The sequence below is a fragment of the Sparus aurata genome, chromosome 3 (genome assembly GCF_900880675.1).
Source record: "Sparus aurata chromosome 3, fSpaAur1.1, whole genome shotgun sequence".
Classification (NCBI taxonomy): Eukaryota; Metazoa; Chordata; class Actinopteri; order Spariformes; family Sparidae; genus Sparus; species Sparus aurata.
Window position 1 is genome coordinate 5,694,199 of NC_044189.1, and position 27,149 is coordinate 5,721,347.

The 27,149-nt window shown below is 37.8% G+C and overlaps 2 protein-coding genes across 2 annotated transcripts; both read right to left on the reverse strand.

The window, feature by feature from the left end:
- Positions 1-700: 700 nt before the first annotated feature.
- LOC115579003 (major histocompatibility complex class I-related gene protein-like) lies at positions 701-9,874 on the reverse strand. The gene is made up of 8 exons (XM_030412448.1): positions 9,722-9,874; positions 7,728-7,994; positions 4,533-4,811; positions 3,880-4,209; positions 3,020-3,118; positions 2,751-2,768; positions 2,528-2,597; positions 701-2,058 (listed from the first exon to the last, which is right to left on the reverse strand). The coding sequence occupies exons 1-7, from the start codon at positions 9,777-9,779 to the stop codon at positions 2,554-2,556; spliced, it is 1,095 nt and encodes a 364-aa protein (XP_030268308.1). The 5' UTR covers positions 9,780-9,874; the 3' UTR covers positions 701-2,058; positions 2,528-2,553.
- A 6,759-nt stretch (positions 9,875-16,633) lies between these two features.
- On the reverse strand, positions 16,634-26,358 carry LOC115579001 (H-2 class I histocompatibility antigen, Q9 alpha chain-like). Its single transcript, XM_030412445.1, has 7 exons — positions 26,210-26,358; positions 21,009-21,275; positions 19,690-19,968; positions 19,007-19,336; positions 18,119-18,217; positions 17,393-17,501; positions 16,634-17,076 (listed from the first exon to the last, which is right to left on the reverse strand). The coding sequence occupies exons 1-6, from the start codon at positions 26,265-26,267 to the stop codon at positions 17,398-17,400; spliced, it is 1,137 nt and encodes a 378-aa protein (XP_030268305.1). The 5' UTR covers positions 26,268-26,358; the 3' UTR covers positions 16,634-17,076; positions 17,393-17,397.
- Between the last annotated feature and the right edge of the window lie 791 nt (positions 26,359-27,149).

Consider the following 27,149-nt stretch of genomic DNA (forward strand, 5'->3'; position numbering starts at 1 on the left):
ATACAGTAAAAATCCAAGGATGATTTTGGTAACATGACGTCAAAATACTTACAAAATCTTACCAAAGCTTTGTTAGCCTCATGATTAATAGTAAGTGAGTGCATCTCTTTAGTTGCTTTTTATACGGTATCATTAACCAGCAGCACATGACATCTTTTTAGGCAAAGAAGAGCTGATTTTGAAGAGCCACAGAACTGTTATTTTCAGGCAACTGATTTCAGTGCAACAGGTTTATCAAGGGGAAAACCAAATGACCACACTGAGTCTGGATACATGCAGTGTGAATGCAAGCTGAGTGAAAACTTTACACACATGCTTTACATCAATCAGTAACTGGAAACAGAAATATTTTTCCTCTATATTTCTGTAATTTTATGATGAATAAAATATTTTTATTTGAGGACTTCTCTGGTCAGAGGGAGCAACAAAGTAATGCAGAATGATTTTACAAAAACAGTCTCCAACTATGATAATCATGTTTTTCATGTGAAAGCTAAAAACTAAAACTAAAACTAAAAAAACAACCTTCAGGTATCTATAAAGCCCAAATAATAAGCTTGTTGTTGGTTCTTTAACTTTAATCTCCAGGTAAGAGTACAGTGTTGGTGAGTTAGCACACAGGTAATATTGATTTAACTGTTTCTTCTTTCACAGATGTGTAAAAATGAACTTTATATGTAAACACAAAAGGACAAAAACATTTGGAAAATTTGTGACTTTATTGAAAAGCTAAATTACAGTGCAAAAAGAATGAAACAGCAGAAAAACTTCATTTGACATTCATCTACTTAACCAAAGACAGGAAACAATTTTGAGCATCGCTGTTCAATGTCTGTGTTAACAAAAGTAAAACAAGCAAAAATATTTCTCTATCAGTGTGCTGAGAAGCTTAAAAAAGCCTGCAACCTTTTTAGAAAATCAGCAAAAATCAATTATATATTTCAAAACAGATTAAAAGAGATTTTAAGAAACAAAAAACAACATACTTCCCACTAATAAAGAAAAAAACAAATTCAGACATAAATTATTCACCCTGGCCCGACAGGCCCTACAAGCCTGGTCTGAATAAAAAAAAAAGTCTTATTTACTCATCTGGAAAATAAATTTGGGCTGGCAACATTGATACAACCTGTCATTGTTTAGGTAATTTCATGCTGTTGTATATATCATAATGTGCATTTTTCTGGAAATTAAATCAGGAACCATTTAAACATGTTGTCTTGACCAGATCAAATTAAATTAAAATCGTGATAATTCACCATTGTGATAAAGAATGTAATCCTTTTCCTGTCTAATGCATCATGCTGAGCCTCACAGTGAACTTTAGTCACCAGGAGTAAAACAGATTAACAACGATTTACACCAACAGGTAATTTAGGATGTCCTTTTTTTCATAGCATGTTTTTGGATGTTGTTGACTGATTTGCACTTTTGCCTCCAGTGATCTGATACAACCAGAGAACCATATAATAGCTTTTTTAGTATAAATAGTTAAGACAAATCTCTCCTGGTTGACAAATATCTGTTATCTCAAGGTATATATCGTATTGCCAGGCCCAAGTAGTTTAACATATATGAAGATGTGAATGCATGTACTGGGATGTGTGCGAATATTTACATTTAAATTTGTATTACCAATATTGATTTTCCCAGAAAACCCCAACACCAGAGGTATTAAAATGTAAATATGTTTTTGTTTAAAATCTTCAAATTGATTATGTATGTATGGAGAGAGCAGTGATGATTTATCTTTTATATATATATCGATATTCACATTTGATTTGCCAACATCTGAGTCTTTTCAAACAAAATTCCCCTTTTTATTTGAGACCAAATGATCAAAATGATTGAATGTCACCATTTATATTAATTGTATTTTTCTTAAAACATTTGCCAACTGATTTTTGGCCTTTTTTTTCTTTTTTCCAATCATATGCATCTATTGATAGATTTCCAACTCTAATTCAGTTTATATCTTTATGAATATCCAATTAATTTCCAGTTTATGGAGCAGAACGTCCATCGCTTCGTGTTCCAGTGCAGAATTTATCCATAAACCTAAAGAGACAAAAGGAAAACATTACAAAAAAGAAATAAATAAAAGAAATTTTCACAACAAATCCACATATTTACTGAATCATTCCGACATAAAATATCGATGATTGGGTCATTAGAGTGTTAAGGTTTAGTTCAAACGTATTTACCTGCTATGTTTCTGAAGTAAAGTCATTTCTTTAAATTTGGTTCATCAACAAAATGGTGTCACTGTTTTTCTAATGTTTTTAATATTACACTTCATCTGAACTTCCAATGTAAAGGTTTCTATGGCTTCTGGGAACTTTATATTTAACAGTTTCATCTTTGTTGTGGAAATTCAATTGAAAGTCAAAGATTTTGTTATAACGACAAAGTGTCAAATGAATGTTTCAGTAAATAAACGTTGTCAGAAAGTTATTTTACACATAGTTTAGTGCAGCTTGGTTTAACATCTGGTGTCTGAATTAATGTCCAATACGAAACAACTCACTGTGTTCAGGTTGGTGTGTTTGTCGTTTAGGCTTGCTGGTTCAATTTCTCCACCTCAGTGTTGCTCACAGCTGTAAGGTCAGAAACACAATGTTAGACCAAATCCTGCTGTTTTTAACAAACAGCTAACACTGCAAGAAAAGTTAATCAGCACAAAATCAAGTAACGTTTTTAAATCTCAGTGTCAGATCAGAGGAAACATAATAAAAACAAGTGATACTTACGAGATGGAGGGCGTTTGGCTGAAATAAAAAGAAATTACAAATTAATCTAGTGTTAAAGTTTAAAATGCTTTTTTTAGATCTTCTATTATTTTTTCTACATCATTGTAATATAGTCATACTGTAATGAAACTGTTGCTATGAGCTTTAAAGTCTTAACTGTTGGTTGTAAAATATTCCGTTGTGCAGGGAAATGTTTGCAATAAAAGCATCCTCTCAAAGTTAAAATCAAAATGATGAAAAAAGACACTGTTTCTGTTTTGGTTTCTCACCGCTCTTCTTCTTATAAATGAAGAATCCAATCCCAGCGCTGACGAGAGCGAGAACGACCACTACAGCGATGACGATGGCAGTCAAGTTACTGGAATTCTCTGTTGAGTAGAAAACAAAAAAGAGTCTCAGCCTGTTCAGATGAAGCAGGTTAGAGAAGAACATCGATTTGCCAACCAGACATCAGTATACAGACACTGTGTTTGTTTGTCCTGCTGTTGTTAATTAAAATTTTTATCTGTACTTCTTCTAGCTTTGTTATCTTTGTTTTATTGCATGTCTGTGTTGGTTTGTCTCATTAGATGGTTTTGACACAATGACAGCGCCTGACTGTCAAAATCAAACTTCTTTTTGACTGTCAAAAAATAATCTTTATTTTAACGGATTTTCTGATACATGTACATATTCATCCAGTTTAAAATAATCTCCTCCTCTTCTAAAACTGACCAGTAATGAAGTCAACACAGTGCCTTTAATAAAATTAAAATGGCTACACGTATCGGAAATGGTATAAAATGACGGTACAATAGTCTCACAGTCACAGTCTCATAAGCTACAATACATTTACTAGGAGGTAAACAGCTGATTATTATGAACGTAAAATGCAACCTGAAAACATTGTTTTGCATGTTTCATTATTGACTTTCTTCTGTATTAATCCAAGTAAAAAATTAAAAAGCGGAAAATTAGATTTGCTGATATCCTTTAAAGAGTCCAGAGGTGAACATGTGCTTTGGTTTAATGTCAGTCTGAGTCTTCTAGATGAACGAAACTGACAGTAAAACAATACAAGGGAACGAAAGTCAAACATATATGAACACATGAACTGCAGGACTGTTACAGTTAAATAAATGTTTCTCACCATCAATACTTTTGATTCCAGTCTTTCCTTCGTTGGTTCTGATCACTGCTTTGTCCAGTTTGGTGATGATGTCCTCCTTCACACCAGAGAGCTGAAACACACAGTCGTACCTCGTCCAGTCTTCAGGTGTGACTGATGAAAGTTTCAGGTCAACACTCATCTGGAAGGTTCCATCCTGGTTGGGGAGGATCTCTCCGTGGTCCACCTCCTCATGAAGCTCCTCTCCATCTTTCCTCCAGACGAGTGAGGCTCTGTGAGGGTAGAAACCTGTAGCGAGGCAGCTGACTGGAGAGGAGGGAGTCTTCTGGAGGAGAGACACTGAGGGAAGCTCTGGAGAGGAAAGAGAGACAGTTTATAGGTTCTTTATTAGTATTTACTGCATATTAATATTATCATTCCTGTTTGATGGAATGTATTTTAAATGTTTTAGTAACACAGACAAAATATGTGAACACGTTACAAGAAGGGAGAGACAGATGAGACTGGGAGGAGAAGGAGAGTGAGAGACTGAGATGGACAGAAACAGAGAAAATAGAGGTAAAGAGAAATGTATGTTGGTTTATATTAATTGTGATGTGACTGTTGGTTAGAAACAGAAGAAAAATATGAAGATTGTTGTGTTCATTAAACTACATCAGGTCAGGTGATTCTACCTGTTCTCAGCAGAACGCTCCTCCCATAGTCCACATACTTCTTCAGCCACTCAGGACAAATCTGGGTGAAGTAGTTCTTTTGAGAGGCTACATAAGCTTTGTTATGATCCCACTTGTTTTTAGTGATGACAGCTTGTTGTTTTGGAGCGATCCATGTCTCTGTCTTCAGGTCAAATGCTATGAAGTCTTCTCCATCATAACCATCCTGATCAAAACCATTAACCTCATCAGTCTCATCATCCCACTCACAGCCGTACATCCTCTGGACAATGTGGACACCTGAGACAGAAACAGAGAGGACATTAAACCAGAGTGAGATCACAGCTCAGTCATCTATCATCAGCTGATATCACATCTTCACCACAGAGACACACTGATCCACAGACACCACAACACCAGGATCTACACCTCCTGCTGTTATTGGCTGGATGGAAGCCGCTCACAGCCAATCATCATCTGGACAGTGTGGACGTCTTCAGAGAGAGACAGAGAGGCTGCTGGGAAACAGAGTGAGTTCCTGACACAGTTCATATCCTCTGTTTCACCACAGAGACACACTGACTCCACTGAGACCAACAGTTTATCTCCACTGTTGAAGGAGGTGTGGCTTCATGTCAACACACACACACACACACACACACACACACACACACTGAGGTGGAGTCCTGACCAGCAGATTAAACCTGATCCTGGACTGAACATTAGACCCACTGAGACCCTGCAGCCAGTGGATCAGTCCAACAACATCCTCCTCCTGTGAGAAACTACAGACTGGACTGTCCTGAAGCTGCTCTAGAAGCTTCACTGAAGGAGAGTTTCAGTCCAGGATGAGTCTCTAGACTCCAGCTGCTCAGCCAGGACAGTGTGTCCTGTTCAGCTCTGTGTTACTACAACTGGTCAGGATGAGGCCCACACCATCAGGACCATTATGGAGACTGGGAGGCAGTCTGTGTGTCCTGATTGGTCCATCCATCAGTCAATCACTCAATACAACCAACAGCTGTTTCCACCTGCAGATGTTGGTTTGATGCTGCTGATGTGACGGACCAACACACTGTGGTCAGTACAGTAGAGTTCATCTGATCTAATCTGGAGTTATACTTTATATTCAACACTGAAATTAATTCTTCTCCTCGTTATTTATTCTTTTTTGATTAATTGATTAACATTTACTTAATTTAAAAAGTGAGGAAATTATGAAAAATGTCCATCACAAGTTCTCAGAGCCAAAAGGTGAAATCTTTAAATGTCTTCTTCTATATTATGGGATGGACAGACTGTGTATCAGTACAGTGGAGTTAATATAATATAATCTGTAGTTCTACTTTATATTTAGGATGAAATTAATGATTCTTTTCATTGTTAATTATTTTTTTTGATGAATTGATTAACCATTTATTTATTTTAAAAAGTGGGAAAATTGTGAAAAATGTTCTTCACAAGTTCTCAGAGCCAAACGTGAAATCATCACATTTCTTTTATATATCATGGGATGGACAGACTGTGTATCAGTACAGTAGAGTTAATGTCATATAATCTGTATTTTACTACATATTTATGACTCAAACTGAATTTTCTTGTCATTATTGATTATGTAGTGATTATTTTTTGGCTGATCAATAAATCATTTACGCTGTTAAAAGTCAGAAAATGGTGAAAAAAGTCCATCACAAGTTCTCAGAGCCAAACGTGAAATCTTCTAAATACTTCTTCTATATTATGGGATGGACAGACTGTGTGTCAGTGCAGTAGATTTAAAGTTATCTAATCTGTTTTTACTACATATTTTGGATTCAAACTAATTTATTTTCTCATTATTGATTATGTAATGACTATTTTTTTGGGTTAATCAATAAATCGTTTATGCTGTAAAATATCAAGCAACAGTGAAAATGTCCATCACAAGTTTCCAGAGTCAGAGGTGAAATCTTTAAATATCTTCTTTTGTCCGACCAACACTGAAACAGAATTTAATTTATAACGATATAAAACAGAGAAAAGCAGCAAATTCTCATATTTGAGAAACTTGAACTAGAAAATGTTTGTGAGTTTTGTTCAGTAAAAGACTGAAATCAATATTTGATCGTCAAAACGTTTGTCAATAAATTTCCTGTTGATCAACTAATCGATTAATTGACTAATCACTTCAGCACAACATGTGTTTATTATGACAGAGACACACTGTGGTCAAGTAGAGTTAATCTAATCTAATCTGTAGATCTGCTATATATCCTGTATATTATGGGATGGACACAGCGTGGTCAGTACAGTAGAGTTAATCTAATCTAATCTGTAGATCTACTATATATCCTGTATATTATGGGATGGACACAGTGTGGTCAGTACAGTGGAGTTAATCTAATCTAATCTGTAGATCTACTATATATCCTGTATATTATGGGATGGATACAGTGTGGTCAGTACAGTAGAGTTAATCTAATCTAATCTGTAGATCTACTATATATCCTGTATATTATGGGATGGACACAGTGTGGTCAGTACAGTGGAGTTAATCTAATCTAATCTGTAGATCTACTATATATCCTGTATATTATGGGATGGACACAGTGTGGTCAGCACAGTGGAGTCGTCCTGTTAAACTCTTTAAAGCTCTGATCTGAATGAGACAGTCACCTTGTGGTCCTGTCAGCCAGGTGTATTAAAACATGCTGCTCCTCCTCTCATATGAGGACCCAGCAGAAGCAGCCTGTGTCCCATTTACAGTCCTGCTCCGTAGTTTAAGAAACCAGGCAGTGATGTTCCTCTATCAGCTGTGTGTTGTTAAACTGTTGTGATAAACAGGTTCCTACAGTAGAGTTATTATGGACCAACTCACTGTGGGCACTTCAGTAGAGTCACTCTGATCTAATCTAGTGGAGATAAAGGGTTAATAATCTCTGCTGGTTATTATGGGATGGACAGAAACACTGTATCAGTGTAGTACAGCAGCATCCAGTAGTCTCAGTCTCAGTGATGTTTCTGTTCAGACTGACTGAGAGTTTAGATAAGAAAAGCCTCCAACAGACAGTTTAGTGTGAGTGTGTGTGTGTGTGTGTGTGTGTGTGTGTGTGTGTGTGTGTACTAACAATTTTCCTAATAGACAGCATGAAAATAAAATAAAACATAAATAAACATTTCATTTTAACTAATTATTTATTTAGTATTTTATCAGTAGAAATTGAAACATAAACAAACCTCCAGTTTGGTTGAAGCGCTGCTTTGCGATTTCAATGTTGCCTTTGAAGTTCTGCTCGGCACCCACCAACATCTGAGTCTGATACTCCCAGTAGTCAGCTTTGCCTGCTGTGACTCTGCTCATCCAGTCCTGTTTGGGTTCTGCTTTCTTGGTGTTACTGTCATAGTGAATCATCTGTACCTCATCAACCAAACCAACAGTCACAAACTCTGGGAAGTTTGGGACTCCAGAAGATGCAGTGTAGAAATACTTCAGAGAGTGAGTCACTGTAAGAAAAAGTTAATGTCATGATTTCAGTTTCATAAATCACTGAACAATTTTATTTTCCTGCACACAGAATCAAAATGAACTACAGCAGAGTGGAGACATCCCAATAATTACTGTTACACAATCAATAAATACAAAAGTAAACGTATAGATTAAGATTTTGCTTTAACAACATTCAAACATGTTACTTTACATCATCATGTGGTCATTCATTTATTTTTTCATGTTATTGTCAGAAGGTTCGGGATTTCAAATAGTTGAAAATCACCTTTATTGCAGAAAATTTAGTATATGTAGTACATTCATGAATGATATTTTTCAGTAATATTTTTATTCACAGAGATATTCTTTCCAGTTTCTATTAGTCAGTTATTTACAGGACTTAATGATTTTGGATCTGGATTTTTTTTATTGACACCTACTTGTACATTCCTTGGAATTCCAACATTCCCTCCAACATGAATATTTAATTCACTTTTAATCCTGAAAGCAAAAGCTTAATCTAGATTTTTAACTATTTATTCAATACAATTTATCCATGATTTCAGAATCCTTCACTGTCCTCTGCTGTCTGAATACATGAAGATCATATTTATGTGTTACACTGCTCTTAAAAACTGCACAGACCATAAATGTTTTACAAATCCTTCCTGGAATAAATTAATAGCTCAAACTACATAAACGGTATTATCCGACAGATACTGGAGTTTGAAGCTCATCATTTTCTCAGTTCTAAATAAACTCTTCATCGCTCTCTGGTGGACAAACTTTGTATTGAAGACTCTGTTTGACATTTCTGTTCTTCAGTTTCTTGTTAATGATCAGCCGACACACACAGATACCAACATATCTGTAATAAGTTCATATCTGCAGATTTATCTGAGGCTGATTTATTGATCTGGATCTAATAAACAACATTTCTATTGTACGCACAGTAAATGTAATAACTACCAGTGTGATATGACTGGACCCGACCAATAAACTCAGTATGGACCAACTACATTAAAGCAGAAGTGTTTCAGTGTGTGGTGTTAAACTGTGGAATTATCTGGGCTTTTTTTAATATATAGAATTTAAAATATATATTGTTATTATAATATTTTTTCATAGCCGGCTGTGATTGTGATTGATTACAAAATTCAAAATGTAGTGACATATTTTACTAAAATACGTTAATTATAACTCATGAATCAAAATACCGGTAATATAAAACATGTTCATAAAACATTTCTAAAACAGTCAGTTAACCGTTCATAAACAATTTAGAGATTAAACTCATCAGTGCACTAAATATAGTTTTAGACAATCTTTGTTTTACCGCCTTGTTCTGATGTTTTCTACTCTTTTCTTTATTTATCTGAGAGTTGGACTGTTTTGTGCTGCGTAGTTCTGCTGACATTTTAACATTAAGATCGATCAGACGAATTAAAATATTGTCCGAAATATAGAAGGGAAAAAAAAAGACAAATCCATTTTTAACATCCATGTTCAGAGACAGACTGTGGACTTCTCTTCTAACAGAAAGTGATTAATGAGATGAACAAACAGGATTTACTAACGTCAACTTTAACATGATCAGATTTAAACATTTCTATAATCTGCAATAAAGTCATTGAGCTAAACATAAAAGACTATCAAACAAACCTTCCGTTAATATTTACAGAACATAAAGACAGGAAACATTTTTTTTTTTACAACCAGCTGATTTAAAATAATGTGAACTCACCTGCTGCCGCGTCATGTAGACCTGTTCCCAGGAGAGCCAGAAACACCAAGATCTTCATGGTGAACTGTCGTTTCTGAGGATTTGATAAAAAAAAAAATATATATAGATGATTCTTTAATCACAGACAGGCTGAGTCTGCTCCTTCTCCAACATCCAGCGCTGAAATGAGGGGAATACTTAGAGAGGCGTCAACATGAATCTCCATCTGAGCCAATGAGAATTTAACCTGAACGTCAACGTCACTTATAACTGGGTAAAACTGACCCACTGAGGTTGTAAAGCGAAAGTAAAATGATCTTGTAGTATCCTGTGTGAGAGGATGAGGAGACATGCGGGGTTTTATTTGAGTGTCTCAGCTTTGTTCGCATATGAAGGAGTATTAAACCTCCTGCTGCTCACATCTCGTGTCATGTTTTGTAGCTTGATGTGATGTAATGTGCAGAAATGTGTGAATGTTCTGGGAGGTCAGAGGTCACTGTCAGCTACAGCTCACACACTCTGGAGTCTGTGTGGATGCAGTAGTGTCTGATTGTTCTTCTGCTCTGTGTGGCTCAACCTGGGATTGAAAACAGTCCTGATCAATATATCAGCAACACACAACACATTAAAATGAGGTTTTCTTGATGTTATAGTGAGTAAATGTGGGGAGGAGCGCCCCCCAGTGGGTCAAACCTGCAGCTGATGTGCAGCAGTACACAGTGTTATTATCTGCTGTGTTAAACACATCTGTGTGCAGATAAATGAGACGTATGTGTCAGTGTGTCTCAGTTCAGGCAGACTCACTGAATCACAATCAGGACAGACGATATAATAATAAAACACATGAGAGATGTGATGAAACAATATCTGACCTCAGTGTTTTTACTCTGAGGTGAAAACAAGAAGCAGAGAAATCAAACTGAAAGCAGAAAGAGAGTCAGAGAGCTTCTTCAGCACAGACCTCAGATCAGCTCAGCTCTGTCCTTCAGCCTCGACGCCTCTGAGCTGATTTGGAGCTGTGGACGCTGAAAACTGCTCCAACCACAGAAATGTAACACCACTGTTGATGTTTGAACACCTGATGCTCGTTTTTTTCATTCTGCTCTCGCTTTGGCACCGTTTACACTCTGTTTCACTGCTCGTTTAATGTTCTTGAAGCACTTTATAAAAGCTTATTGAAGTTAATAAATGAAGCTCAGATGTTTTGTTGTCACTTCTTCAGCTGAGACAATATTATTCATGATTATCACACAGAGAAAACAACACGTGTCGCAGCTTTTATCTGGACACTTTATATTGTTGGTGACATTGAGGCTTGAGCTCTGGTTGACAGAGGCTCTTCCTGATCACTGCTGATCAATACCTGAGTTTATCACTGAGCTCACCTGTACAGAGGTGTCAGCAGTGTGACAGCGCCCCCTGTGGACAACCATGTATCTGCTTCTGAACTGCTGATGGGAAACCACCTGAGGATGTCACCTGACTTTCTGCTGGTGTCAGTCTGTCAGAACATCTGGATTATTAATGACTCTGATCAAAAGTATTCATCAAATTAAAGATAATCAAATATAATCAATAATAATTTGTTTAGTGTCAACAAACAGCCTCACTGCTTCCTGAAATCTTTATCTGATGAAACAACTGTGAACCTCCAATAAACAACAAATAAACAGATAACTTTTAACTGTTTCAGAAGCACTTTATTCATTAATAAAACACTCATCTGTTCAAGTTCTAGTACAAATAGGTGGTGTTACACTCTATATAGTCAACTGTAATGATTGAACATCTCAAAGAAAACTGACAAATAAATATGAGCCAATATAAGAAGCTTTGAGAGAAAAAACATTTGGAAGAAACTTAAATAAACAGCTTACAGCCACAGATGATACAATTATCTTCAGCTTTATATTTTATCCACACATGATAACTGACTGGAGTCATTTTTAAGTGAGGAACAAAATCCAGTTCATCTCCTAAAAACAGCTTCTTGTGAGTAAAAACTTCCTCTGAAGAGTGAAACAGCTGCACAGGTTGGAGATGATGTCTGCAGCGTTACAGAGAGTTCAGAGCTGCTGTACACGACATGACAGCTCACAGAGACGCAGCAGCATCAGGAGAACTGTGTTACAGAGGAACTCCACCACCATCTCCATGTTGTGTCAGAGGGCTCGTGGATTATAAATGTTCAAGTGAATCATTAAAATACAACTGATGACACAGTGAATGTCCAACCTCCTGAGAGCCTCACCTTCATATATCTTTAACATGCAAACTGATTCATCTAATTTAAGTCTTGTGTCTGATATTTCTGATAACCAGAGTTTCATGTTCATTAAAAGGTTTCATACTAACAGAGACTTCTGAGGTTTTGGCTCCTGAACTTTGGACTTAAAATCTGTGGAGACTGTGACATCTTTAAAAAGCTGCTCAGGACTTTGTGTCATTTTGAGTTTGCCCTTATTTTAAGGATGTTTTATTCTGAAGTCTGTATTTATGTTGGTTGTCTAACTTCTTTTGTGAAGTACTTTTCATTCTGCTGTTGAAGGTGTTTTATCAACACAGCTACTTACTTACATACTTTTAAAGTTTTTAATCTTCTTTCCTCAAATAATTCAGTACTTTATTTTCTCGGTGAGTAAATGCATGTTCTCATTTTCATTATTTGTTATATTTCCACCATATCTAAAGTGGCTCTATGTTACAATTTGTGTATGAATGTATGTGAGCAGATTGAAACGAGATGTGAAAAGTGAGACTTTCCTCGTCTCTCTCAGCTGCCTGTACGAGCCTGTGGACGATTTGTTTGAGTTGTTTAAAGCAGCTGGACTGTGTGTTTCTTTGTGAAGGACTCGGGTCAGATTTTCTCATGACAATCCAACAGGATGTGACTTTATTAAGAGAGAACAACAGCAGCTAATGTTGGATTAGAAATGGAGTCCGCTGACATAAACTAACGACCGGCTTCCAACACAACACAGAAGTTCCACAGAGCCCCTTTAAAGATGTTTTATTCATCCTGAGTCTGTATTTATGTCAGCTGCATAATTTCTTTTGTGAAGGACCAAATTAAAGTTACTTACTTGTTAAACTATTTCCTCTAAATTTTCTGACCATACCAGTAGAGAGTGTCACTACATTAAAAATAGTTCTGACATGTTTTGAGTTTCTTTGCTCAAAATATTCTGTACATTATTTTCTCATAATGTAAAAACATGTTTCCATTATCTCATGATGTGATAAATTCCTCCTTCTTCTGGTGTGTTTCCTCTCTGACTCTTTATTCTAGGAGCATTTTGCAAAAGAAGGATTTCCTCAGAATTCAAAGCTAATTAAAACACTGTCCATCTCAGAATGAAACACAAACTCATCTATTGTGATCATGTAATTAAAAACCTCTGCAGTGTTCAGATCAACAATGTTCTGTTATTGTGATCTGACTGGATCCAGCCGAGGCCTCAGCAGACTGAAGTGAAGCTGCTTTATATCAGAATAACATGAAACTGTGAGCTGTCAGTGTGTTTTAATATAGTTTAGTCAACATTACATTTTAGTTTGATGATTATTTTAATCATCTACAAGAGTAAAAAAGATATTAAATATGAAATTAAAAGACCAGAAGGTTGTTTATGTTCAGCAGGTGTTAGACTGACTGATGTTGGTTCACTGTAAAGCTTTCTGACCAAACACATGTAAATGATATTCAACCTGTTTTGTTGGTGTTGTGACTCTTTTGTGTGTGTTTGGATCACAGATTGTGTCTTTACTGCAGTAAAACATGTTTCATTCTCTCACAAAGCAGAAACTTTCTCTTGGAGAACAAAGTTCAGTGTCACAGAGGTCTTATAGAGTGGAGTTCACCTCCTCTTCAAACTGTCACTCACTTCTGTCCGGACGGATACACAAATATTCATAAATGAACAGAGTAAAAAAGTAACACATACAGTCCATCATACAGGTGGTGATTCAGACAGACAGAGCCATTAGTTACCTTTGATCAATGGTGTGTTGTTGTCCAGACTTCCTGTAGAAGAACCATCAGAACTACTTGATGAAGTGTTCAAATCTGAGCAGAAAGAACTGAACAACAGTCAAATAAAGGACATAAATAGCCGTGATAGACAGATTTATGCAGGCCTGCCCACAGAACCAGCTGCTGGACCTCTGAACAGGTCCAGTGAACGGGCCCTCCACAAATCTACTTTACTCATATCAGGACAAGCTGCTGCTCTCTCTGCTACATCAACTCATGAACGTCGTCTCTTCATCAACATCATCCTCTTCCTCACAGCTTCTTCACTGACACTATCTGCCTCTTGGTGAGTCATGTTAGCTGTAACGTTAGCCTCCTGATTTGTGTCTTCAGCCTGGCTGAGAGCAGCTCAATCACATTTTTTGCTCTTGCCACCTCTCTTTTGTTTCTTTTTTCTTTCCTGGTATCCAGATTTATGTGCAGATTCTGGCACAGCAAAGTAAATTCACTGCTACATCAGCTCATGGTTAGTTTAGATGAGAACATTTCTCAGGTCAGGACACATGAAAAGACTCAAACCATTTTCAGGAGAATGAACCAGGCTACACTGTTTATTTAAGCACCAATAAATACAATGTTCACTTATATTCAGGATGAACTTGATGATTGTTGGCCTCCATGGGGCCTCCCAGCAGTTTGGACCCAGACAGATTTCCCCTCTTCGCCTCCTTATGAGCAGCTCTGGATTTATGTTCAGGCAGCCACACAAACAGACAGACAGTCATAAATAAAGACCAGCTGATCTGCTCTGGACTGACTGTCAGAACCTGAAACCTTTGGGCCGTGACTTCCTCTACACAAATGTTACCAGTCTATAAAGTTTGTACTCACGTAATTCATCACAAAACTTCTTCTGCACTAAATATTTGTGAGGATGATAAAAAACATTTTCATGATTTTGGTCGATGTCATTATGAGCACTAATACAGCTGCTGTGGTTATAAAATGTTGTTTGTTGACAGATTGAAGAGCTCTGACTTCACACAGTAATCTCTTCATCCACTCCACATCAGTATATAACCAACATGACAAAACCTGAGACAGTTTTGATTATCTTGTACTGAATATTTTGTTCCAGGTCACCCTCAGGCTCGGACACATTCTCCAGCTGCATTTATACATTATTGATTTTATCCCGAAACAACTCCTGCAGCAGTTCTTTTCTTATGGAATTGATTAATGTCAATTCATGATAAGAAAATCAACATTTGTTTTTTTGACATTGTCTTTAGGCGACTCATGAACATCTACACAGACTTTGTAAACTTCCTGATGAGCTGCTGTTTGATTATAAAGATTATTACTATCATCCCAGTGAGTTTATAAGGACCAGTTGTTGTATAAAACACCAAAAGTCATTCTTGAGCAAAAATAAATACATTGTGTTAAAATATCTTGGAAAAAGTGAAAGTAACTTCTATAAACAGAACTTGAGTTAAATGTCTGAAATCATCTGATATTAAATTAACTTTAGTATGAAAAGTAAAAGTAAATTCGACATTTTTTAACTTGTATGCATTTACTGTGTACTACAGATTGCGGTCAGTTAACAGATCTGATTTTCAGCATTTTTCTGATTATTTGAATCATTGTTTTTTTCATTTTCTGATGCAGCATGTAATCTGAAAAGCAACAAGTAACTACAGCTGATAAATTAATGTAGATGCCAAAATATTGTTTGTTAGTCGATCAAGGGATCAGCTGACAGAGATTCAGCAGAAGTGAAGTCACACAAACACCAAGAAACACAAAGAAACATGTAAAAATGCTGAAACATTGACACTGGATCTGAAGACGAACTGGCAGAGTGAGAGAACACACACATCGAACACACCAGGGAGGATAACGAGGAGCAGGTGAAACTAATCAGGTGGTCTGCACTGTGGAGAGAGGAACCAACACAGAACCAGAAACACTGAATGGATGAAACAATGAGAACATGACCTGAGAGGCAGAGCGGGATGGAACAGTGTCCTGGTGATTTAAAAAGGTCTATTAATGTCACGCAAATTAGATTCTGTCTTCTGCACATTAATAAGCATTTAAAAACAAAAACAAAAAGTTGAAAATCTGTCTGAATAATCATGTTGTGCCTTCAGCTGAGTCAGTTTCTTCAAGCAGGAGAGAAACATGTAAATCAGTGACATGTTTTATCATGATGATGAAAATGTGATTAAACAGGTCTTTAAACAGCGACTGCAGATGATGTGAGTCGTCCACATCCAGCCACTCACATGTGTCTTTCATATCAATGAACTACAGTCACAAAGTCTCTCCTACAGGACAGTCTGAACAAAATGTAGCTACAATATTCATATTCTTGTAGCTACAGTCAAAGATATATAAGATATATGTGGAATCACAACAAGGCAGAGAAATGTGGACCATTGGGACTTTATTGAAAAGCAAAAGTACAAAAGGAATCAAATCAACTTCATCTGACATTCATCTACTTCACCCAACATACGAAGTGATTTTAAGACACGCTGCTCAATTTCTTTGTGTTTACAAACGAAGAGAGAAAAACGTCCCTCGTCATGAAATATTTATAATGATGGATTGGATTTCTATGGCGCTTTTCAAGTCACCCAAAGCGCCTGACAGGGTTCCAGGTTCCATTCATACTGGTGGTGGTAAACTACGATAGTAGCCACAGCTGCCCTGGGGCAGACTGACGGCCCTCCGACCACCACCTCAAACATACAGCAGTCATACACATTCACACGAGGCAAGGTGGGTGAAGTGTCTTGCCCAAGGACACAACGACCATGAAGCAGTTGGCCGGGCAGGGATCGAACCGCCGACCCTCCGAACATAGGCCGACCCGCTCTACCGCTCAGAGACTTACAAGAAAACAGTCCACAACCCTTTTAGAAAATCAGCGATAATTCAAATCTTACAATGTGTCAAAACAGATCAAGAGAGATTTTATTAAACACAAAAAAACAAATATTCAAGATTAATTAAGAAAAACCTAAATAATTTGCTTCAGCCTGAAATATATATAGAAATATATATTACACAACTGGACAATAAATTTGGTTCTGATGCTTCCTGTATATTTTGTGTATGTGTGTGATCATAGGGTGACATGTAGAGATGTCGCATTAACCAGACTGAAATATGTGTCCAATGAATTACATTCAAATCATGAAATCTCCCCACAGTGATACTAAACTGCATCCATACAGTTCTTATCCTGCTCCTCCTGCAGAGAGAGGAGGAGGACTGGAGTCAATCCCAGTGAGCAGTGAGACAGAGGAGGAGGGAGGTTCATCACCAGGAGGAACACAGAGAGACGACCACAGCATCCATTGTTCCAGTGCAGAATCCATCCAGAAACCTGAAGAGATGGAAAGAAAACAGAAAAAGAAAACAATATAATAAACAAGTATTTACCTCTCATGTTTCTGACCTGCTGATGTGAAGGTTTCTGAAAGTGTCTGTGACTTTCTCTTAATAATCTCAGTTTACTTCATATCAAAAAAGTTTCATCTTTGTTGTGGAAAATCAATTGAAAGTCAAATGTTTTCTTTACCAACATCACAAGTTTTACAGTTATCAAAGAAACAATCACTGAAGTTTCCTTTACACATAGTTTGGTGCAGCTTTACATAACTACAGGTGTGAATATTCATGTCCCATATGAAGTTACTCACTGTGTTCAGGCTGATGCATTTGGTAGGAGTGTTTTCTTCTGTTCAGGCTCAGACGGCTCAGACTGCTCAGAGATCTTGGACTTGTTGTCATTGGATGAAGTGCAGATGGCTGAAATACAAAGCAAAGACAAGTCATTTTCACTGTCAGGGTTCCCAAACTGCCAGAGAGCAACAACACAACAAGAGCATCTTTCTTGACTTAGTTTCCTTTCACTTCTTTCTTACATCATTATGCTAAAGTCAATGTAGGATCAAAAACCAGCTCCATGACATAAACCTTCACATGTGTTTCCTATCCTGAGCACACAGCTCACTACAATAGCTCTTGAAGATTAAAATAAAACAACGTTATTAATTCAATGTCCCTGAAAAAACAAACATTACTCCAACAGGAATGAATAATATTCCATTTATCTCATTTTGTTTTTAAAAGTCTAAAATATTTTCCACAAAACAGTCAGAAAACTTTGTGACTCCTCTCTCTACCTGTGAGCCGTTAATTACCTTAAAGTGTTTGTTAAGTGTCATAAAGTTGTCAGTCATGTGTGAAGGATCATCTAAATAATAAAAATGAATGTCTAACTAAAACATAAAGTTGGCCTGTCTGCTCATATCATCATGACACTGCGGCTCTGAGCCTTATAATTTATTGTTGTCTGAAACAGATTCTGATGCACAAGGAAAATACAGACACAACAACACAATCTTTCTATTTGATCCTCTCACCTTTCTTCTTTTTGTAAGTCATGAATCCAATGGCAGCGATGAGGATGACAGCAATAACAACCACTGCAGCGATGATGATGGCGGTCATGTTATCTTTCTCTGTTGAGCAGAAAACAACAGAAAATAGTTAAAATTAGTTCAGATGAAGAGGAGAACCTCCGTTTGCCAACTAGACCACAATCCTGTATACAGACTGTTATTTGAACGTATCTGTACATAATACAGATCTTTGTTTCTTTATCCTCATCTAGTTGTGCTGTCTTTGTATAGTTGTATGTCTGTGTTGGTTTGTGTTTTGTATGCTGGTTTTTGGCACAATGACAGTTTATGAAAATCATGTTAAAGCAGATTTTTGACTGTCAGCATACTCAGCCAATAAACTTGATTCTAAATGAGTTTCTGAGACACACATACATTCATACAGTTTTTAAATGATCTACTTATCTTCCAAAAGTTACCAGTAGTGAAGTCAACACAGTGCCTGTAATCTCTGAACTGTGGTTACACATTAAAATGTCTACATGTGGTCTGAAATGGTATAAAATGTTGGTACAATAGTGTCACAGTTACAGTTTTTACAGTTTACAAGGTGGTAAACAGCTGATTCAAAAATAATAATAAAAATGCGTCCTGAAAAAAACTTCTTTTGTGTGTTTCATTATTGACACTGTTCTGTGTTAATCCAAGTAAAAAATTAAAAAGTGGACAATAAGATTTGCTGATGTCCTTTTAAGAGTCCAGAGGTGAACATGTGCTTTGGTTTAATGTTAGTCTGAGTCTTCTAGATGAAATAAACTGACAATAAAACAAAAAGAGGAAACAAAAACTCGAACACACATAAAAACACATGAACTGTAGGACTGTTACAGTAAAATAAATGTTTCTCACCGTCAACACTTCTGATTCCAGTCTTTCCTTCGTTGGTTCTGATCACTGCTTTGTCCAGTTTGGTGATGATGTCCTCGTTCACACCAGAGAGCTGAAACACACAGTCGTACCTCGTCCAGTCTTCAGGTGTGACTGATGACAGTTTCAGGTCAACACTCATCTGTAAGGTTCCATCGTGGTTGGGGAGGATCTCTCCGTGGTCCACCTCCTCATGAAGCTCCTCTCCATCTTTCCTCCAGACGAGTGAGGCTCTGTGAGGGTAGAAACCTGTAGCGAGGCAGCTGACTGGAGAGGAGGGAGTCTTCTGGAGGAGAGACACTGAAGGAAGCTCTGGAGAGGAAAGAGACACAGTTTATAGGTTCTTTATTAGTATTTACTGTATATTAATATTATCATTCCTGTTTGATGGAATGTACTTTTAAATGTTTTAGTAACACAGACAAAATATGTGAACACGTTACAAGAAGGGAGAGACAGATGAGACTGGGAGGAGAAGGAGAGTGAGAGACTGAGATGGACAGAAACACAGAAGAGAGAAAATAAAAAAAGACAAATGTGTGTAAACTGAGACGAAGTGTGTCTCTGTATGTTTATATTAACTGTGATGTGATTGTTGGTTAGAAACAGAAGAGAAATATGAAGATGTTTTATCCATTAAACTTCATCAGGTCAGGTGATTCTACCTGTTCTCAGCAGAACGCTCCTCCCATAGTCCAAATACTTCTTCAGCCACTCAGGACAAATCTGGGTGAAGTACTGCTTGGCCTGTGCTATCTTAGCTTTGTTATTATCCCACTTGTGTTTGGTGATGACAGCCTGTTGTTTTGGAGCGATCCATGTTTCTCTCTTCACGTCAAAAACAATGAAGTCTTCTCCATCATAACCATCCTGGGAAAACACATTAACCTCATTAGTCTCATCATCCCACTCACAGCCGTACATCCGCTGGGCAACGTGGACACCTGAGACAGAAACAGAGAGGACATTAAACCAGAGTGAGATCACAGCTCAGTCATCTATCATCAGCTGATATCACATCTTCACCACAGAGACACACTGATCCACAGACACCAGAACACCAGGATCTACACCTCCTGCTGTTATTGGCTGGATGGAAGCCGCTCACAGCCAATCATCATCTGGACAGTGTGGACGTGTTCAGAGACAGACAGAGAGGCTGCTGGGAAACAGAGTGAGATCCTTTTAGATAGGTCTCTTAAGCTTATATCATCCTACAAAATGTTTAGGACTAGTCTGGTGAGGTATCTTCTATCCAGGCAAAACAATACTCATGTCTAGTATAACTGAACTGAATTTGTAATTTCATGGATATTTTTCACTCCATGTTTATTTGTTTATTGTGTCTTTTCTTTGTTTCTTTCCTTTTTTTTTCTTTGTTTTTTCTTCTTTTCTTTTTTATTAGTTAATCTCTTTTAGTGATTTTGGATTGAGGGGGAGGATTTTATATAAGCCCTTTGGGCTTCTTTTCCTCTCCTGCACACATATTTGCCTTTGTATTATGAAATTTGATTCTGTTTTTTTTATAATCATTGTGCATATGAATAAATAAAAAAATATATATATAAATCCTGACACAGTTCATATCCTCTGTTTCACCACAGAGACACACTGACTCCACTGAGACCAACAGTTTATCTCCACTGTTGAAGGAGGTGTGGCTTCATGTCAACACACACACACACACACACACACACACACACACAATTATGAAAAATGTCCATCACAAGTTCTCAGAGCCAAAAGGTGAAATCTTTAAATGTCTTCTTCTATATTATGGGATGGACAGACTGTGTATCAGTACAGTAGAGTTAAAGTTATCTAATCTGTTTTTAATACATATTTTGGATTCAAACTAATTTATTTTCTCATTATTGATTATGTAATGACTATTTTTGTTATTTTGGTTGATCAATAAATCGTTTATGCTTAATGCTCGTTTATTAACAACATTTTTTAAGTACAAAGTGAAACACAAACAAACCTCCAGTTTGGTTGAAGCGCTGCTTTGCAGTGTCAATGTTGGCTTTGAAGGCCTGCTGGGTGCCCACAGATTGCTCAGTCTGTCTCTGCCAGTACTGAGGATCATCTGCTGTGACTCTGCTCATCCAGTCCTGTTTGGGTTCTGCTTTCCTGGTGTTACTGTCATAGTAATCTATCTGCATGTCATCAACCATCCCAAGATTCACAAACTCTGGGAAGTTTGGGACTCCAGAAGATGCAGTGTAGAAATACTTCAGAGAGTGAGTCACTATGAGAAAAAGTAAATGTCATGATTTCAGTTTCATAAATCACTGATTTTATTTTCCTGCACACAGAATCAAAATGAACTACAGCAGATTTAAGACATCCTAATAATTACTGCAACACAATCAATAAATACAAAAGTAAACGTATAGATTAAGATTTTGCTTCAACAACATTTCAAACAACATGTTTTATTGTTCATCATCAAGTGGTCATTTATTTATTTTTGTTTTATTTATGTCATTGTCAGAAGGTTTGGGATTTCAAAAAGTTGAGAATCACATGTATTCCAGACAATGTAGAATAGAATAGGATAGAATAGAATAGAATAGAATTACTTTAATGATCCCAGACTGGGAAATTATTTTGTTATAGCAGTAGTGGGTCAGCAAATAAAACACTTAAAACACATAAATAGAATCCAATATATACATAGTGTATATATACAGTGCATAGTGTGCTATAAACAATAAACAATAATAATATATACAACAAAACAAAATATGCAAAATATACTACAACAATAATAATATATACAACAAAACAAAATATGCAAAATATACTACAACAATTATAATATATACAACAAAACAGTAGAGAGACCAGAGTTCTCAGTCAGGCAGAGGTGAGAGAGTTGTTGTACAAAGTGATGGATTGTGGCAGGAAAGATTTCCTGTATCTGTTGCTTCGACAGCGAAGCTGAAGCAGCCTTCCGGAGAAGGTGTTCCGCTGTCTGACCAGTGTGAGTTGGAGAGGGTGGAGAGGATTATCCATGATGGATAACAGTTTTTTCAGTGTCCTCCTCTCCATCACAGCCTCCAGAGTGTCCTGTTTGCAGCCAATCACAGAGCCAGCCTTCCTGATCAGTTTGTTGAGTCTGTTGGTGTCGCTGGCTCCGATGCTGCTTCCCCAACAAACCACAGCAAAGAAAAGTACACTGGCCACCACAGACTGATAAAAGATCTCCAACATCTTGCTGCACACGTTGAAGGATCTCAGCTTCCTCAGGAAGTAAAGTCTGCTCATCCCCTTCTTGTAAACAGCTTCAGTGTTAGATCTCCAGTCCAGTCTGTGGTTGATGGTAACACCCAGGTACTTGTAATCCTCCACCTCCTCCACATCCTTTCCCAGAATGCACAGAGGTTGGAAAGCCGTCTTCCTCTTCTTCCTGAAATCTATCACCATCTCTCTGGTCTTGCTGATGTTCAGCCGCAGGTGATTCTGTCCAGTCCACTCCACAAAGTTGTCCACCAGTGCCCTGTACTCCTCCTCCTGTCCCTCTCTTATACACCCAACAACAGCCGAGTCGTCAGAAAACCTTTGCAGGTGACACGACCCGGTGTTGTACTGAAAGTCAGTGGTGTATAAGGTGAACAGGAAAGGAGACAGTACAGTCCCCTGTGGAGCTCCTGTATCACTAACCACCGCATCAGACAGAACACTGCCCATACGGACAAACTGTGGCCTGCCTGTCAGGTAGTCAGTAATCCAGGAGATCATTGTGTCGTCTACACTCATCACCCGCAGCTTCTCCCCCAGTAGCAGTGGCTGAATGGTGTTAAAAGCACTAGAGAAATCAAAGAATGTGATTCTCACAGTACCTCCTCCACCATCCAGGTGCGAATGGGCTCGTTGCAGCAGGTAGATGACAGCGTCATCAACTCCCAAGTGGGGCTGGTAAGCAAATTGCAGAGGGTCTAGCAGGGCTCTCACTTGCGGCCTCAGGTTGGCCAAAACCAGTCTCTCCAGCACCTTCATGACGTAAGATGTGAGGGCCACTGGTCGATAGTCATTGAGGTCTGATGGTGTCGACTTCTTTGGAACAGGAACCAGGCAGGAAGTCTTCCAAAGCACCGGTATTCTCTCCTGACCCAGGCTCAGGTTGTAGAGGTGTTGTAGGACAGGAGACAGCTGGCTGGCACATGTCTTCAGGATCCTGGGGCTGATACCGTCAGGGCCTGCAGCCTTCTGCTGGTGGAGTCTCTCCAGCTGTCTCCTAACCTGGCCTGCAGTCACAGTCATGTGGGGGAGGCTGCTGGTGTCTTCAGTGGAGGACGAGGAGGTGGAGGAGGAGGTGAAGGTGGAGGAAGAGGAGGTAGAGGAGGAGGAGGTGGAGGAGGAAGAGGGTGGAGGAGGAGGAGAGGTGCTGCACAGGAGAGCTCACAGCAGGGGAGTGAGGGGGGAGGGGAGGAAGCATTTGGGGCAGTGAGGGTGTGTGGGGGTCTGGAGGTGTCATGGAGACGACAGAAGGCTGTGAGCTGAACCTATTGAAGAATCTGTTCAGCTCGTTTGCCCTCTCCAGGCTGCCCGATGACTGTCTGCCGCTCACCTTACACCCAGTGATCTGCTTCATACCAGTCCACACATCCCTCACATTGTTCTGCTGGAGTTTGGCCTCCAGCTTCCTCCTGTAGGCGTCTTTACAGGTCCTCAGCATATCCCTGAGTTCATGCTGCACTCTCCTCAGTTCTTCCCTGTCTCCAGACCTGAACGCCCTCTTCTTCTTGTTAAGAAGGGCTTTCAGGTCATTGGTGATCCACGGCTTATTATTAGGGAAGCAGTGTACAGTCCGGGTTGGCATGGTGGTGTGTTCACAGAACCTGATGTATTCTGTGATGCAGTCGGTCATGCTGTCCAGATCCTCTCCATGTGGCTCAACAAGTGCATCCCAGTGTAATATATGTATGTAGTTTATGTAGTACATTCAAGGCAGATATTTTAAGTAATATTTCAATTTACAGAGATATTCTTTATAGTTTCTATTAGACAGTTATGTACTAGATTTGCAGATTTTGGATCTGGATTTTTTTTAATGACACCTACTTGTACATTCCTTGGAATTTCAACATTCCCTCCAACATGAGTTAATATCTAATTCACTTTTAATCCTGAAAATAAAGATTAATCTAGACTGTTAATAACTTATTCAACACAATTTATCCATGATTTAAGAATCCTTCACTGTCCTCTGCTGTTTGAATACATGAAGATCATGTTTATGCATTAAACTGCTCTTAAAACTCTGCACTGATCGCACCATAAATGTTTTACAAATCGTTCCTGGAATAAATTGATAGATCAAACTACCTAAACAGTATTGTCCGACAAATAATGGAGTTTGAGGCTGTTACTTTTTAAAGCTGAAGACAATTACAGAAATTAAATATCTGACATTTCTGTTAGTAGTTTTGTTTATAATAAGTCACAAAACACTCGCAAAACAAATGTTTTCAGTGACAGAGTCACACTCTGATCAGGACATTTCTCAGTTCTAAATAAACTCTTAATCGCTCTCTGGGGGACAAACGTTGCATTGAAGACTCTGTTTGACATTTCTGTTCTTCAGTTTCTTGTTACTGATCAGCCAACATACAGACAGATACCAACATATCTGTAATAAGTTCATATCTGCAGATTTATCTGAGGCTGATTTATTGATCTGACTCTAATAAACAACATTCTATTGTACACACAGTAAATGTAATAACCATAGACATATATACATAGATGCCTCATTGAGCGCTGAACCGTACGTCGACGTCGCCGCCATATTGGAGGAGGCAGATCTGCCCCGTGAACTAATACGAGTCAGTGGAGTGAACTTTATAAAATTCCTTCTACAAAGTGCTATAAGTTAATGTGTCTATTTACACATTCACACACATACGGATATATTCAGGAAACAGAGAGGAACCAAAAACAACTTCTGTAACGTTCTCTGAGGATTATAAACGTCAGCTAATCCTCATATGTTCAGTATACAGGTAGGCGCCAAACCATTTTATAATGTTTTTATGAGTGTTTACAGCTGCTGATGTATGTAACGCTGTTACTGTGATGATACATGACAATTAAATTTTTAATCTGTGTTATAATAACCAGGTCCTGACATGTAAATGAGACATTAGACATCAGACTTTAAAGTCTGAACTAAAAAAAAAAATCACATGTGGCCCTAATCCTCTTCCGTATAAATGAGAGACATTAACTTATAGCACTTTGTACAAGGAGTTTTATAAAGTTCACTCCATTGACCCGTATTAGTTCACGGGGCGGATCTGCCTCCTCCAATATGGCGGCGACGTCGACGTATCGCAGCAGCGGGCCAACCCGCTCAATGAGGCGTCTATGTATATATGTCTATGGTAGTAACTACCAGTGTGATGTGACTGGACCAGACCAACAAAACTCAGTACGGACCAACTACATTAAAGCAGATGTTTGTTTCAGTGTGTGGAGGTAAACTGTTGAATTATCTGGGCAAGGGCTTTTTAAATTCAATTATATATTGTTATCAAAATTATTATTGATAGCAGGCTGTAATTGATTATGTGTGTTTTTCTGTGTGCACATTACTGTATTAACTGTATAAAATTCAGATGTAATCCAGTGACGTGTTTCCAGAAAAGGTGTTAATTATAAATCATTGATTAAAATAATATAAAACATGTTCATCATTTCTAAAACAATGGTGATTTTTATATCAAACTTTCATGAACGACTCAGAGATTAAAAGTGGTTGATGCGCTAAATACAGTTTTAGACAATCTTTGTTTTAACGCCTTGTTCTGATGTTTTCTCCACTTTTCTGTATTTACCTGAGAGTTGGACTGTTTTGTGATGCGTAGTTCTGCTGACATTTTAACATTAAGATCGATCAGATGAATTAAAATAATGTCACAAATATAGAAAAGAAAATAAACGGATACACTTTTTAACAACCATGTTCAGAGACAGACTGTGGACTTCTCTTCTAACAGAAACTATCAGTGATTAATGAGATGAACAGACAGGATTTACTAACGTCAACTTTAACATTATCAGTTTGAAACATTTCTATAATCTACAATAAAGTTCTGTATCAAACACCTTTAATAAATATTTACAGAACATAAAGACTCTTTTACAACCAGCTGATTTGAAATAATGTGAACTCACCTGCTGCCGTGTCATGTAGACCTGTTCCCAAGAGAGCCAGAAACACCAAGATCTTCATGGTGAACTGTTTTTTTCTGAAGATTTGATCAAAAAGATATTACTCTTTAATCACAGTCTGAAACTGCTCCGTCCTCTTGGAGATCCAGGGATGAAGAGAGGGGAAAATACCGAGAGGCGTTCAAATCAACCTCCATCTGAGCCAATGAGAATTTAGCCTGGGCATGACGTCACTTATAACTGGGTAAAACTGACCCACACTACGGTGTACATTTTAGGACATTCTCAGGATCAGGCTTCAGCGTCAGACCTCAGATGAAAAGGTATAAGGTCTCAGCAAAAGCTCTGTCACACTCACACCAAACAGCCACATGAAAAATAGTCATTGGACCAAAATGCCTAAGAAAAAAACTTGTCACACTAAACTACCTCAGGATAAAAAATGTCACACTGAACGCATCAGTAACTAAGTTGTTACATTGAACAGCATCAGGAAAAAAAACATATCACACTGAAAGGTAACAGAAACTAAGTTGTCACACTGAATGGTCTCAGGAAAAAAATTATCACATTGAACAGCATCAGTAACCAAGTTGTCACACTGAAAGGTATCAGGATAAAAGTTGTCACATTGAATGTCATCATACTGAAAGGTATCAGGACAAAAGTTGTCACACTGAATGGTATCGGGAAAATCAGTTTCCTACAGAGGTCGAATAAGCACGGTGGCCGACAAGGGCAAATGCGCAGTAACGGCCAAATGTTGCAAATACATAAACGATGCAGAACCAAAGACACGCAAAACACATGCAACAACAAAATGCTGCAAACAACAAAATGCTGCAAACAAAGAAACGATGCAGAACCAAAACTACACAAACCTCAATACAATATATCTGGTTTAAACAGATTATTATTATTATTATTATTATTATTATTATTA